This window comes from Oncorhynchus mykiss, chromosome 20 (assembly GCF_057628025.1).
Source record: "Oncorhynchus mykiss isolate SJ-2025 chromosome 20, ASM5762802v1, whole genome shotgun sequence".
Classification (NCBI taxonomy): Eukaryota; Metazoa; Chordata; class Actinopteri; order Salmoniformes; family Salmonidae; genus Oncorhynchus; species Oncorhynchus mykiss.
In genome coordinates, this window is record NC_143041.1 from 10,101,924 (window position 1) to 10,117,446 (window position 15,523).

Genomic DNA, 15,523 nt, shown 5'->3' on the forward strand with positions numbered 1-15,523 from the left:
GAGATGGCGCTCAGAAAAATAATCAAATTAGCCGCAATGTTGGAGTCAACAGAAACCAGAAATTACATGATAAATATTCCCTTACCTTTGATGAACTTCATCAGAATGCACTCCCAGGAATCCTAGTTCCACAATAAATGCTTGATTTGTTCGATAATGTCCGTTATTTATGTCCAAGTAGCTACTTTTGTTAGCGCGTTAGGTATACAAATCCAAATGCTCGTGCAGGTCGAGCATTACTTCGGACAAAAACTTCAAAAAGTTATATTACAGGTCGAAGAAACATTTCAAACTAAGTATAGAATCAATCATTAGGATGTTTTAATCATAAATCTTCAATAAAGTTCCAACCGGAGAATTCCTTTGTGTCTAGAGGAGCATCATGTGGAATGCGCATGACCAGGAAATGGCTCTCTGCCAGTAACCTGACTCATTCAGCTCTTATTCAGGCCCACAACACAGTAGAAGCCTCATTCAAGTTTCTAAAGACGGTTGACATCTAGTGGAAGCCCTAGGAAGTGCAGCTTCATTCATATCCCAATGTGAATTCAATAGGGCCTGGGTTGAAAATCGACCAACCTCAGATTTCTCACTTCCTGTTTCTTTTCAGGTTTTTGCCTGCCATATGAGTTCTGTTATACTCACAGACATCATTCAAACAGTTTTAGAAACTTCAGAGTGTTTTCTTTCCAATACTAATAATGATATGCATATATTAGCAACTGAGACTGAAGGGCAGGCCGTTTACTCTGGACACCTTTCATCCAAGCTACTCAATACTGCCCCTGCAGCCATAAGAAGTTAAAGTGACTATGCATATATGATGAACAGAGAGTAGCAGTAGCGTAAAAGAGGGGTTGGTGGGTGGTGGGTGGTGGGACACAATGCAGATAGCTCGGTTAGACAATGTGCGGGAACACTGGTTGGTCGGGCCAATTGAGGTAGTATGTTCATGAATGCATAGTTAAAGTGACTATAAATATAAGATAAACAGAGAGTAGCAGCAGCGTAAAAGAGGGGTTGGGGGGAACACAATGCAAATAACCATTTGGTTACCTGTTCAGGAGTCTTATGGTTTGGGGATAAAAACTGTTGAGAAGCCTTTTTGTCACGACTCCAACACGACTCCAAGACTTGGCACTCCGATACCGCTTGCCATGCAGTAGTAGAGAGAACAGTCTATGACTGGGTGGCTGGGGACAATTTTCAGGGCCTTCCTCTGACACCGCCTGGTGTAGAGGTCCTAGATGGCAGGCAGCTTTGCCCCAGTGATGTACTGGGCCTTACGCACTACCCTCTGAAGTGCCTTGCGGTCAGAGGCTGAGCAATTGCTGTACCAGGCAGTGATGCAACCGGTCAGGATGCTCTCGATGTTGCAGCTGTAGAACCTTTGGAGGATCTCAGGACCCATGCCAAATCTTTTTAGTTTCCTTAGGGGGAATAGGCTTTGTCGTGCCCTCTTCATGACTGTCTTGGTGTGTTTGGACCATTCTAGTTTGTTGGTGATGTGGACACCAAGGAATTTGAAGCTCTCAACCTGCTCCACTACAGCCCTGTCGATGAGAATGGGGATGTGCTCGGTGCTCCTTTTCCTGTAGTCCACAATCATCTCCTTAGTCTTGGTTACGTTGAGGGATAGGTTGTTATTCTGGCATCACCCGGCCAGGTCTCTGACCTCCTCCCTATAGGCTGTCTCGTCGTTGTCGGTGATCAGGCCTACCACTGTTGTGTCGTCAGTAAACTTAATGATGGTGTTGGAGTCGTGCCTGGCCATGCAGTTGTGGGTGAACAGGGAGTACAGGAGGGGACTGAGCACGCAACCCTGGGGTGCTCCAGTGTTGAGGTTCAGCGTGGCAGATGTGTTGCTACCTACCCTGACCACCTGGGTGCGGCCAGTCAGGAAGTCCAGGATCCAGTTGCAGAGGGAGGTGTTTAGTCCCAGGTTCCTTAGCTTAGTGATGAGCTTTGAGGGTACTATGGTGTTGAACGCTGAGCTGTAGTCAATGAATAGCATTCTCACATAGGTGTTCCTTTTGCCCAGATGGGAAAGGGCAGTGTGGAGTGCAATAGAGATTGCATCATCTGTGGATCTGTTTGGGCGGTATGCAAATTGGAGTGGGTCTAGAGTTTCTGGGATAATGGTGTTGATGTGAGCCATGACCAGCCTTTCAAAGCACCTCATGGTTACAGACGTGAGTGCTACGGGTCTGTAGTCATTTAGGCAGGTTGCCTTTGTGTTCTTGGGCACAGGGACTATGGTGGTCTGCTTGAAGCATATTGGTATTACAGACTCAATCAGGAACATGTTGAAAATGTCAGTGAAGACACCTGCCTGTTGGTCAGCACATGCCCGGAGCACACGTCCTGGTAATCCATCTGGCCCCGCAGCCTTGTGAATGTTGACCTGTTTAAAGGTCTTACTCACGTCGGCTACGGAGAGTGTGATCACACAGTCGTCCGGAACAGCTGATGCTCTCATGCATGCCTCAGTGTTGCTTGCCTCGAAGCGAGCATAGAAGTGATTTAGCTCGTCTGGTAGTCACTGGGCAGCTCGCGGCTGTGCTTCCCTTTGTAGTCTGTAATAGTTTGCAAGCACTGCCACATCCGACGAGCGTCGAAACCGTTTCAATCTTAGCCCTGTATTGACGCTTTGCCTATTTGATGGTTTGTCGCAGGGCATAGGGGATTTCTTGTAAGATTTGAAAGCGGCAGCTCTACCCTTTAGCTCAGTGCAAATGTTGCCTGTAATTCATGGCTTCTGGTTGGGGAATGTACGTACAGTCACTGTGGGCACGACGTCCTCAATGCACTTAATGATAAAGCCAGTGACTGATCTGGTGTATTCCTCAATGTCATCGGAAGAAGCCCGGAACATGTTCCAGTCTGTGATAGCAATCCTGTAGTTTAGCATCTGCTTCATCTGACCACTTTTTTGTAGACTGAGTCACTGGTGCTTCCTGCTTTAATTTTTGCTTGTAAGCAGGAATCAGGAGGATAGAGTTGTGGTCGGATTTACCATTTGGAGGGAGAGTTTTGTACGCGTCTCTGTGTGTGGAGTACAGGTGATCTAGAATTTTTTCCCTCTGGTTGCACATTTAACATGTTGATAGAGATTTGGTAGAACTGATTTAAGTTTCCCTGCATTAAACTGTACAGTCATGGAAAATATGAGTTACTTACCGAGCACTCAGAGGATTGTGCAGGAGTGGAATGTGTTTAATGTATAAATGTATTCACATTATAGTGTTTGTCAGCAAAACGTACAGTACAAGGCAAATTGGAGGTCATTATTACTAAGCATGGACAAAAGGAGAGGAAGAGGGTAGCTCTGGGGTCATCTGTATGCACAGCATTTCTTATGTAAGCAGAAGTAAGATTTTTCCCTTGTCATTTAGCTAAATGTGCATTCTGCAAAATGTGAACAAACACTACAGAAAAATGCTACCTTTTTATATAGTCAGGATAAAATCATGTTCATGAGAACTATATTGGACACATATAGTATACATCCCAGAGAAGACAGACAGACAAGCCTGGTGACTTCTGCAGATGCACATCAGAGCCAAATATTCCACAGATCCACCCTTGGAAGGCAAAGCACCCCACAGTCCCTAATTGTCAGGCAAAGGTAGTAGGAAAGCAGCACGTTGGCGTGCAACAATATTATCTCTGCAGTGGGTCTAGCCTTCCGATTCCTCTTACCCTGTTATCAAGCTGGACATCAAACACTCACCAAGCTATAGCCGCTCACTTAATTACATTCACCACCAGCACCTGTTTCCCCGCTAATGCCTCTCAGGCATACAGAGAACACAGAGAACACCACTCAAACTTGTTCTCCTCTTTAAAACCACACAGGGAAGGATTGGGTTTTTCTGCATTTTTTCTTACATTGACAAATGGGAGTTTAGTTTTCCTTAAGGCCCTCTTGCTTTCTCCCAAGCCAGACTCAGATCTATTTGAGTAGATAAAACTCATCATTTTTCCAAGATCTACCATTTGTGAAAGATTTCCTAGAGGCAAATACTTCCCTCATATATTTTTGATAAAACATCACACAGATACAGTAGTGGGAGGGAGTCTACTGTTAAGTCCGCCGGTATCAAGATGCGGCTCATTCTTCTGCCTCTCATAGAGAACATTCTGTAATGATTCCAAACACTCTAACGTTCTCAAGAGTGCATGCATTTAATCAGAACAATCTCAGTGGGGAAGGGGAATCCATTAATCATTATATAACAGCCATATTCCATTCCCTTTATAGACCCATATAATATCAGAGACTTTCAAACTGATTTATCAGAATGTCAGTGCATCTGCATAGCTGCTGGGCATAAAACTGTTGTGGTCACACAACTGCAATGAAAACTATACTCGTCCACTCCCAGTTGTTGTTATGAATACAAACGATGGCATCATGTAGGGGACAGTGACACAAAAAGGATCCCATCATTGTCAAAGCATGACTGGACTGCTCTCTTCTATACAGTATGTCTACCATATGAATACAGGAAATATTCTCATGTTCACACCTGTTAAGGCTCAGGTGTCTTTCCTTTGAACTTTGTCTTACCTTGCATGGACCATGTCCCCACACAGCACCATGAACTTGGGCCTGCGGCACAGCTTGTTGACGGCCTCCACAGCCTGCTGGGTCAGTTGGACCTCTTCGGCCCACTCGTCCCCTCCCCTGTCACAGTCCCCCTCCCTCCTTTGCAGACCCAGCTGGAGGTCTACAAAGGATGAAGCAGGATGGACCTCTCCATTCCTTCTGCTCTTCTGGGAAGGTAGGGGAACAGGAGAACAGGGGAGAGTCATGCCAGAGTCGTTGAATAAAAGATACACTCAACATACGTTTTTTGACACCCAGTCTCTCCTCTGTTCGTGAAAGTAATGCCGGAGTTATAGTCCTAACAGCAGTATTCTTACAAAATGGTCCTGTAGACCCACAGGGGATTTTGTTCTAGCCCTTACTAATCAATTAATCATCAAGCCCTTGAATCGTTTAGTCTGGTAGGTTACTACTGTCTGTAACAAAAAGCCTACAACCCCTGTGGGTCCAGGGCCAGGAGTAGAGAACAACACTGATGTAACAGTTATTGCCATAGTCGTGTTTCCCCTCTCAATAAAGAAAAAGTTTAAATAATTGGGCCTAACAGAACTATGGATATTGATGTGTGCATGGCAAAGTGTTTTAAATAATCTGGACATTACACAACGTGCCCATAACCTACAATAATCTCACTCAAATATTAATTTAAAAAGGCATTTGTTTTCACAGAGATAGGCAGGCATGCTGCGCCGCTAGTGAGTAGCAGTCGGGAGGACCTAAGATGGATCTAACATTGTTTTTAATGGATTGCCCTTGTTGCATAAAAATGGCCAGCAGAAACAGACATCCGCTGTTTGTACAATGTGTTAAGAGGAAGGACAAACAAACTCTCTCTAGTCTGGTCTGCATCCCTCATTCTGTTCTAGAAGCTCAAAAAGCTACACGCTGTGTATACACACACACACACACACACACACACACACACACAATACAGTACAGCATACACTCTCTCTCTCACACATAGACACACACACACACATGGCCGTACACAGCAGGACTTCCTTTCTCATCAGAATCTTCAATGTTTAACAAGCAGCAAATGAGTGATGGTGAATCACAGTACTTGGAACAACAAGTCTTTGTATCTTCGTTTAGGAAATAATGGGTAACATTCCCTGCTTCTATGGTTAACAGTAAGGGCAATTCTGCTACATTTTGACCTCATATTCACTATCTCCAGCACCATACCAGTGTTTACATAATGTGACAATGGCACGTTTCTATGATCTGTTGTAAAAACTAAAAAATGCTTCTCTGTGACTTCACAGGGTAGAATTAAAAGTAAGGAAAACTGTGATTTTTAAAACGTGCAACAAGCTTCTAGCCAGAGGGGGGTCTTTTCTTGCTCCCCAAGTCACCACGAATGTCATACTTTGAAAATTACTGTTTTTAAAATATTGTATATTTTGATGATGTCAGCAGGTAAAACTTTTTTAATGTATATTCTTTCTACAAAAAGTATAAATATACCATTTTCATATATGTAGACACTGGTATTGTGCTGAAGATAATGAAAATGAAGTTGAAAAGAGTTGGAATTGCCTTAACATCAGATCTATTAAACACAACACCAATTACATGTCTTACTTGCAGGGTGTTTGGAGGGATCAAGGTTAAGGCAATGTAATGCCTGCTTCCAACTCCCACCCTCAAACACGTAGATCCCCTGAACGCAGCTCACATTCCAGACCACTTTCCGGCCCACACTCTCAAACACCTAGATACCCTGAACGCAGCTCCCTCTCCAGATCCCAATCACCTGAATTCTGATCACCTGTTCACACACCTGTATGTCATTATCACACACTATTTATTTCAGTTCTTTGCACCCCATCACTGTGAGGTATTGTTTGTTTTGTGACACATTGTGTTTGGAGTGATGAGTTTCCTGTGAGTTACTCTTCCTGTGTATGGTAGTTTTTGCCTGCCTCACTAACGACGCCTATTCCCTGCCTGTTCTTTAGCATATTGGATTTCCTGTTATCTACCTATTGCCTGATCTCCCAGACTACGTTACTAGCCTTTTCCGTTTTGGACCCCCTGTGCATGACCTTCTGCCTGCCCCTGGACCCAGCTACCTGCCTCCTCCTGTGGTCCTTTGCAATAAACACCTGCTGTGCCCTGCACTTGAAACCAGCTCTCGGTCTCCCTCGTGTTCATTACTGGCAAATACTAACTAATTTTGACATTACAATTTTCAGTCAAAGTTTATATCATTTTCACTGAAGACAGAAAGTTGCTTGGGTACTTTTCATAGGTTGAAAACTTCCCTGAACTTCTACAATTCAGCAAAATCCTTATGCTGTAAAGGTTTATGCTGCAATATATATATTTTTTTATTTTTACCTTTATTTAACCAGGCAAGTCAGTTAAGAACAAATTCTTATTTTCAATGACGGCCTGGGAACAGTGGGTTAACTGCCTGTTCAGGGGCAGAACGACAGATTTGTACCTTGTCAGCTCGGGGGTTTGAACTCGCAACCTTCCGGTTACTAGTCCAACTCTCTAACCACTAGGCTACCCTGCCGCCCCAATATAATGGAATATCCTGCATCAGCATATGGGCCTTAGTTCACTGATCTCTCCAGCACCAATTGGATATATGTGTTTCATCCCAACCCTAGATATGTAACAGGCTAAGCCCTCTCTTTTTTACTGCCTCATATGAGACAGACGCATGATATGTAAAGCTTTCATACTAGCCTTTAATCTCTCATTCTAGCCAAGCTTGGTACCTTTTAACATGAAACAAACTTTACAGTAGTGTGCGTCTCAGGAATCGCTGCTGTGTGAACTATTTTAGAGGCAACTTAAAATAAAATAAAAAGCAGAAATAGTTTTTTACACAAGGAGCCAAAGCTCCCACGACCACTGATAAGTACACGCAACTTTGTGCGGATGCACTGAGCGAGCACCACTTCAGACATAAGGTGGTAGATGGTATGTTCAAACAATGTTAATTATAATTCAACCTGAAGCATTGAGGGCCTTTTTAATAAAAAATAAAATGAATGGAATGTGGAACTTATGTGGAATTTTCAGTGAAGAGAAAAACCTATTAATTCCACCATCAGTTTGAGGTGCTGAAAAACTAAGAGATGTGTAGAGATGTGATGGTGCAATCAGCAAAGCTGTCAGAGGAAGAGATTAGTCTGCGAATCTGATTAGTTTGAACACTCAAATGCCTCGGCCTGTAAGCTTGGCCAGAAATGGGACTATTCAGCCCAGTCCATTCACTGGTCAAAGGTCAAATGTCTAAGGTAGATAGGGTCTTCACTAGTTACCAAAACTACAAATTCATTATTAAGGCTAAACCTAACTTTAACCACACTTCTAACCTTATGCCTAACCTTAAATTAATGCCAAAAAGCAATTATTTGTTTTCATGCATTTTTATGATATAGCCGATATACACCGAACAAAAATATAAACACAACATGTAAAGTGTTGGTCCCATGTTCCATGAGCTGAAAAAAAAGATCCCAGAAATGTTTCATATGCACAAAAAGCTTATTTCTCTCAAATAAAATGCTCAAATTTGTTTACATCCCTGTTAGGGTTGGCATATCAGAAGCTGATTAAACAGCATGATCATTACACAGGTGCACCTTGTGCTGGGGACAATAAAAGGCCACTCTAATGTGCAGTTTTGTCACACAATGCCACAGAGTTCTCAAATTTCGAGTGAGTGTGCAATTGGAAAGCTGACTGCAAGAATGTCCACCAGAGCTGTTGCCAGAGAAATGAATGTTAATAGACCGCAGACCACGTGTATGGTGTTTTGAGGGCGAGCGGTTTTCTGATGTCAACGTTGTGAACAGAGTGCCCCATGGTGGCGGTGGGGTTAAGGTATGGGCAGGCATAAGCTACGGGCAATGAATGCAATTGCATTTTATTGATGGCAATTTGAATGCACATGAGATACCGTGATGAGATCCTGAGGCCCATTGTCTTGCCATTCATCCGCCGCCATCCCCTCATGTTTGAGAATGATATTGCACGGCTCCCTTTTGCAAGGATCTGTACACATTTCCTGGAAGCTGATAATGTCCCAGATCTTCCATGGCCTGCATACCCACCAGACATGTCACCCATTGAGCAGGTTTGGGATGATCTGGGTCAACCTGTTTCGACAGCGTATTCCAGTTCCCGCCAATATCGAGCAACTTTGCACAGCCATTGAAGAGGACTGGGAAATATTCCACAAACCACAATAAACCGCCTGATAAACTCTATGTGAAAGAGATGTGTCGTGCTGCATGAGACAAATGGTGGTCACACCAGAAACTGACTGTTTTTCTGATCTGCACCCCTACCTTTCTTTTAAGATATCTGTGACCAACAGATGCATATCTTTATTCCCAGTCATGTGAAATCCATAGATTAGGGCCTAATGAATTTATTTCAATTGACTGATTTCCTTACATAAAAGCTTTGAAATTGTTGCACGTTGCATTTCTATTTTTGTTCAGTATATATTTTTACTTTGTGTCTGTGGCAACTAGTGAGAACCGATAGACAGTGAGCGGGTTCGATTAATCTCGCCCGTGTAGCCATGTTTTGCATCGGCTGAAAGTTGATTTTGGAACCGGGCTGCTTCCCGGGCGTGAGCCAGGTGCCCCGCTTTGTCCGACGGCGACGTCTGCTCAAAACAAAAGTCACGTAATTAAGCACGTGTTGTAATTAGTAGGATTCTGTGTTTTTACATGAAAAAGTGATTGCTTTTGATTAAAACTCTTTATCTGCCTTTCCAATGAAAAATAGTTTGAAAATCCTGAACGTATTTGATAGAAAAGAGTAGATGTATGTTTAAGCAATAATGCCAGAGGCTATATGGCCAATATACCACGGCTAAGGGCTGTTCTTAGCCGTGGTATATTGGACACATATCACAAACCCCACAAGTGCCTTATTTATATTATAAACTGGAGACTAACGTAATAAGAGCAGTAAAAATAAATGTTTTATCATACCCATGGTATACTGTCTGATATACCATGGTTGTTAGCCAATCAGCATTCAGTGCTCAAACCAGACAGTTTATAATTCTGGACAATGCACCATGTTGCCTTGTTGACAACATGACCGAGCGGTGCAGATTACTGTTCGACTTGAGACGGGCAGTCCTCCTTCCCCACTTTCGCCCAATGATGTGACAAGCCATTGCCCGGTTCAGCCCGGGCCAGCAGAAAATAACTCCCACTGACTTCCTATCACACCATGACTAACCAATCCTAACATAGGCCTATGTAAAGTTAAAATCCTAAGTTGCTACAGCCATTTTTGGACTTATAAATTAATGATATATACCCATTGAATCTTGAAGAATGTAACTTATAAATGCCTCATAAAATTAGTTAAACTGTCATACCCCATCAGAACCCCAAATATAAGCTTATTTTTCTTTAATGTTTCTAAACAATGTAAATTTAAACTAACACTGCATAGCCTCAAAACATGTTTAAAACTAGCTTATACATTTGATATCATAGAAGGTCAGTACTTGCATCCATAGCTCTGTCTAAGAATTTGAGAGTGGTCACATTTTCTCCAGCCCTTCCCTTAGCTTTTTAACAAAACAGGGGTGGGGATGTTTTCTTATGATTTCAATTAGGGATTCTAGCTTAAAAAATATGATTTGAAGGTATTCCTAATGTGTTAATAAGTCTTCCATACAACACCACATGTAGTATGCCATTGGTTTTGGGCAGAGACCCATTTTGGGGTTATGATAAGGTAGCTAAACGGCAATAATGCAACTCACATTTACAGCCATAGGCATTTGTAAATCATAACCTCTTGAAACTAGGGGGCACTATTACAGCCATAGGCATTTGTAAATCATAATCTTCAAAATCAAGGGGTATAATTCAGCAAAACAAAATTGCAAAACAAATGGATGTTAGCTAGCCTACTATATGGGTGGCTAGTTAGTTAGCTTGCTAGCTAGTTGGCTAGATTTAGGTAGCTACCTTCAGTCAGTCTTGATGTTGTTCTTTATTTGTTAATGTACAGTGAGGTATTTGTGAATCCCAAACAAGGTGAAAGTCACTATCTGGCCAAATAGAATAACAACAATGTCCAAACCCCTGCCTAGTTCTACAATTTCTACAACAACCCCCGGCCTTGTTGCTGACAAAACTCAGAGGGAGACTTCCAGAGAGTGACAATACACTCGTGAATGTAATTATATCATTCATATGAATTAATAAAACGAGCATGAAATTCATATTTGTGATTCAGCCATAGACTCGTCGCTCGTGTTGAATCGACTACATGATCTATCTATTAACTTTGCTTGGCTGCATAACTTTTCTGTAGCAGCCTGTGTGACTGACTGACCGCATCTGGGAGCTGTACCTTGACTTTCTCTCTCTCTCTCTCTCTCTATATATATATATATATAACTCAGCAAAAAAAGAAATGTCCCTTTTTCAGAAGCCTGTCTTTCAAAGGTAATTCGTAAAAATCCAAATAACTTCACAGATCTTCATTGTGAAGGGTTTAAACACAGTTTCCCATGCTTGTTCAATGAACCATAAACAATTCATGAACATGCACCTGTGGAACGGTCGTTAAGACACTAACAGCTTACAGACGTTAGGTAATTAAGGTCACAGTTATGAAAACTTAGGACACTAAAGAGGCCTTTCTACAGACTCTGAAAAACACCAAAAGAAAGATGCCCAGGGTCCCTGCTCATCTGTGTGAACGTACCTTAGGCATGCTGCAAGGAGGCATAAATCCGAACATCACACCTGCGGGACAGGTACAGGAGTGCAACAACTGCCCGAGTTAAACCAGGAACGCACAATCCTTCCATCAGTGCTCAGACTGTCCGCAATAGGCTGAGAGAAGCTGGACTGAGGGCTTGTAGGCCTGTTGTAAGGCAGGTCCTCACCTTACCTGCAACAATGTCACCTATGGACACAAACCCACCATCGCTGGACCAGACAGGACTGGCAAAAAGTGTTCTTCACTGACCAGTCTCACCAGGGGTGATGGTCGGATTTGCGTTTATCATCAAAGGAATGAGCGTTACACCGAGGCCTGTACTCTGGAGCGGGATTGATTTGGAGGTGGAGGGTCTGTCATGGTCTGGGGCAGTGTGTCATAGCATCATTGGACTGAGCTTGTTGTCATTGCAGGCAATCTCAATGCTGTGTGTTACAGGGAAGACATCCTCCTCCCTCGTGTGGTAACCTTCCTGAAGGCTCATCCTGACATGACCCTTCAGCATGACAATGCCACCAGCCATACTGCTCGTTCTGTGCGTGATTTCCTGCAAGACAGGAATGTCAGTGTTCTGCCATGGCCAGCGAAGAGCCCAGATCTCAATCCCATTGAGCACGTATGGGACCTGTTGGATTGGAGGGTGAGGGCTAGGGCCATTCACCTCAGAAAGGTCCGGGAACTTGCAGGTGCTTTGGTGGAAGGGTGGGGTAACATCTCACAGCAAGAACTAAAGCACCTTATACCACCCACCACTGCGACCTGTATGCTCTAGTCGGCTGGCCCTCCCTACATATTCGTCGCCAGTCCCACTGGCTCCAGGTCATCTACAACTCCATGCTAGGTAAATCTCCGCCTTATCTCAGTTCACTGGTCACGATGGCAACACCCACCCGTAGCACGCGCTCCAGCATGTGTATCTCACTGATCATCCCTAAAGCCAACACCTCATTTGGCCGCCTTTCCTTCCAGTTCTCTGCTGCCTGTGACTGGAACGAATTGCAAAAATCGTTGAAGTTGGAGACTTTTTTCTCCCTCACCAACTTTAAACATCTGCTATCTGAGCAGCTAACCGATCACTGCAGCTGTACATAGTCAATCGGTAAATAGCCCACCCAATTTACCTACCTCATCCCCATACTGTTTTTATTTATTTACTTTTCTGGTCTTTTGCACACCAGTATCTCTACCTGCACATGACCATCTGATAATTTATCACTCCAGTGTTAATCTGCTAAATTGTAATTATTCGCCTACCTCCTCATGCCTTTTGCACACAATGTATATAGACTCTTTTTTTATGTAAAAAAAATGTATACTGTGTTATTGACTTGTTTATTGTTTACTCCATGTGTAACTCTGTGTTGTTGTCTGTTCACACTGCTATGTTTTATCTTGGCCAGGTCGCAGTTGTAAATGAGAACTTGTTCTCAACTTGCCTACCTGGTTAAATAAAGGTGAAATAAAAATAAAATAAAATAAAAAAGAACTGGCAAATCTGGTGCAGCCCATGAGGAGGAGATATACTGCAGTACTTAATGCAGATACACCAGATACTGACTGTTACTTTGATTTTAACCCCCCCCCCCTTTGTTCAGGAACACATTATTCAATTTCTGTTTGTCACATGTTTGTTCAGTTTATGTCTCAGTTGTTGAATGTTGTTATGTTCATACAAATATTTACACATGTTAAGTTTGCTGAAAATAAACGCAGTTGACAGTTGAGTTTATATACACACTACCATTCAAAAGTTTGGGGTCACTTAGAAATGTCCTTGTTTTCCATAAAAACATACTTGAAATGAGTTGTAAATATAGTCAAGACATTGACAAGGTTATAATGATTTTAATATAAATAATAATTGTATCCAAACTTTGCGCTTGTCAAAGAATCCTCCATTTGCAGCAACTACAGCCTTGCAGACCTTTGGCATTCTAGTTGTCAATTTGTTGAGGTAATCTGAAGAGATTTCATCCCATGCTTCCTGAAGCACCTCCCACAAGTGTAGACATTGTTAATGTTGTAAATGACTATTGAACCTGGAAATGGCAGATTTTTTAATGGAATATCTACATAGGTGTACAGAGGCCCATTATCAGCAACCATCACTCCTGTGTTCCAATGGCACGTTGTGTTAGCTAATCCAAGTTTATCATTTTAAAAGGTTAATTGATCATTAGAAAACCCTTTTGCAATTATGTTAGCACAGTATCTGGAGCATCAGCATTTGTGGGTTCAATTACAAGCTCAAAATGGCCAGAAACAAATAACTTTCTTTGGAAACTCGTCAGTCTATTCTTGTTCTGAGAAATGAAGGCTATTCCATGTGAGAAATTGCCAAGAAACTGAAGATCTCGTACAATGCTGTGTACTACTCATTACAGTGCAAACTGGCCCTAGCCAGAATAGAAAGAGGAGTGGGAGGCCCCGGTGCACAACTGAGCAAGAGGACAAGTATATTAGTGTCTAGTTTGAGAAACAGACTCCTCACAAGCCCTCAACTGGCAGCTTCATTAAATAGTACCCACAAAACACCAGTCTCAACATCAACAGTGAAGAGGCGACTCCTGTATGCTGGCCTTCTAGGCAGAGTTCCTCTGTCCAGTGTTTGTGATCTTTTGCCTATCTTGATCTTTCTTTTTATTGGCCAGTCTGAGAGATGGCTTTTTCTTTGCAACTCTACCTAGAAGACCAGCATCCCAGAGTACGCACTTCACTGTCACTGTTGATGTTGAGACTGGTGTTTTGCAGGTACAGACATGGTTTTGCACAGTATTTTGATGAGTTGAGCTTTTTGAACAGGTGAAAGGCAGCGAGTAGAATATGATATAATATGGGAAATATGAATTGTATATGGGAAATCATTCCTAAAGGAAATCAATCCACAGAACTCTAGAATCCAACGTTTGTGAGGCATAACAAATATAATTTTGTGATGAATAGAGAAACGTCTCTGTGTATGATGTCACTGTGCATGGAAAGAGACGAGTGTTTGTGTGGACTCTTAGTCAGGCCAGTGTATAAAAGCATTAGTCTTCGAGCGTAAAAAATAAATACATACGTGTAGCCTATGCAACTCAGGTTTGCAAAACAACCCCTCTATAACCCTCTCTCTAATCTCATTTGGAAGTTACCATAACGGAAATGTCTGCATCCCGTGACCATGTTTTGTCTGTGCGCAAATTATAAGAAGGAAAAAACTGAATTGCTAGGCAGCACAACTCGATCCACAAATCGTAATGCGCGTTTTGGGCTGTCACAGACTCACAGATATGTTTAACAATACAGTAATCTCTCTTTCTTCTTCGGAATTCCTCCTTACATTCTCTCCTCCTATCATTTTGCGCACCATGCTCTCCCACCTCAGCTCTTATTCGCTCACTCCAGCTCAAAACATTTGTGCAGTTAGTTCTAGCTCCATCGACTCCTATGTGTGAGAGCGTGCTGATGGATGTGAGAAGTGAAGTAGCCTAGATTTGATAACATCATGGAATTATTTTTCTAAGAACACCTGTAGAAAGATTGTGCACTGGGGAACTATTCTAAGAAGGACAATAACCATATAAATGCAACGTTTTATTTGGGAAAAAATAACAACAAATGGTTATCTTTACCTTCATGGATGTCGAGGACATTAGTGAAAACGCTCACCAACACTGATGGCAGTGTTCTGCAATTTGCATCTATGTTTTTGGACTTTTCATAATACCAAGACCGTAAGCTCTTCTTCTTCTTCTTCTTCTTCGGGTGTCTACTGAAATGCGCTAGAGGAGCTGAAAGGAAGGGGGAGAAGGACAACACAATGAGGGGGAAATACTTTCTGCTCGGTTACTTGTTGGTCAAAGTTATAGCGCTGGTCTGCAAGGCGGACGGAGAACCAGGACAACTGGATGGCTTTGTCATGATGACGACCTCCAACGGATCCAGGGAGGACGAGGGCGCAGGCTTCTCAGAGCCCCCACACACGGAGGACCGGTGCCGGGGGTACTATGATGTGATGGGCCAGTGGGACCCGCCGTTCGTTTGCAAAACGGGCGATTATCTGTATTGCTGCGGCACCTGTGGCTTTCGGTTCTGCTGCTCCTACAAGACCTCGCGGCTGGATCAGAGCACCTGTAAAAACTACGACACTCCGGTGTGGATGATGACAGGTCAAACCCCGTTTAAGAAAAATGA

At 42.8% G+C, this 15,523-nt stretch overlaps 2 protein-coding genes across 2 annotated transcripts in view; one reads left to right on the plus strand and one right to left on the minus strand.

Moving 5' to 3' along the window:
• Positions 1-8,698, minus strand: part of LOC110498771 (serine/threonine-protein phosphatase CPPED1) — a 32,615-nt gene extending 23,917 nt beyond the window's left edge. The window contains 3 exon segments of the mRNA XM_090211865.1: positions 4,574-4,741; positions 4,743-4,779; positions 8,692-8,698. Coding sequence (XP_090067991.1) covers positions 4,574-4,741; positions 4,743-4,779; positions 8,692-8,698 — 212 coding nt within the window.
• Positions 8,699-14,561: 5,863 nt separating this feature from the next.
• shisa9a (shisa family member 9a) overlaps positions 14,562-15,523 on the plus strand; it is a 48,166-nt gene continuing 47,204 nt past the window's right edge. The window contains exon 1 of the mRNA XM_036955544.2: positions 14,562-15,523. This exon is cut by the window's right edge and continues 144 nt beyond it. Within this exon, the coding sequence (XP_036811439.2) occupies positions 15,150-15,523 (374 nt within the window). The 5' untranslated portion in view covers positions 14,562-15,149.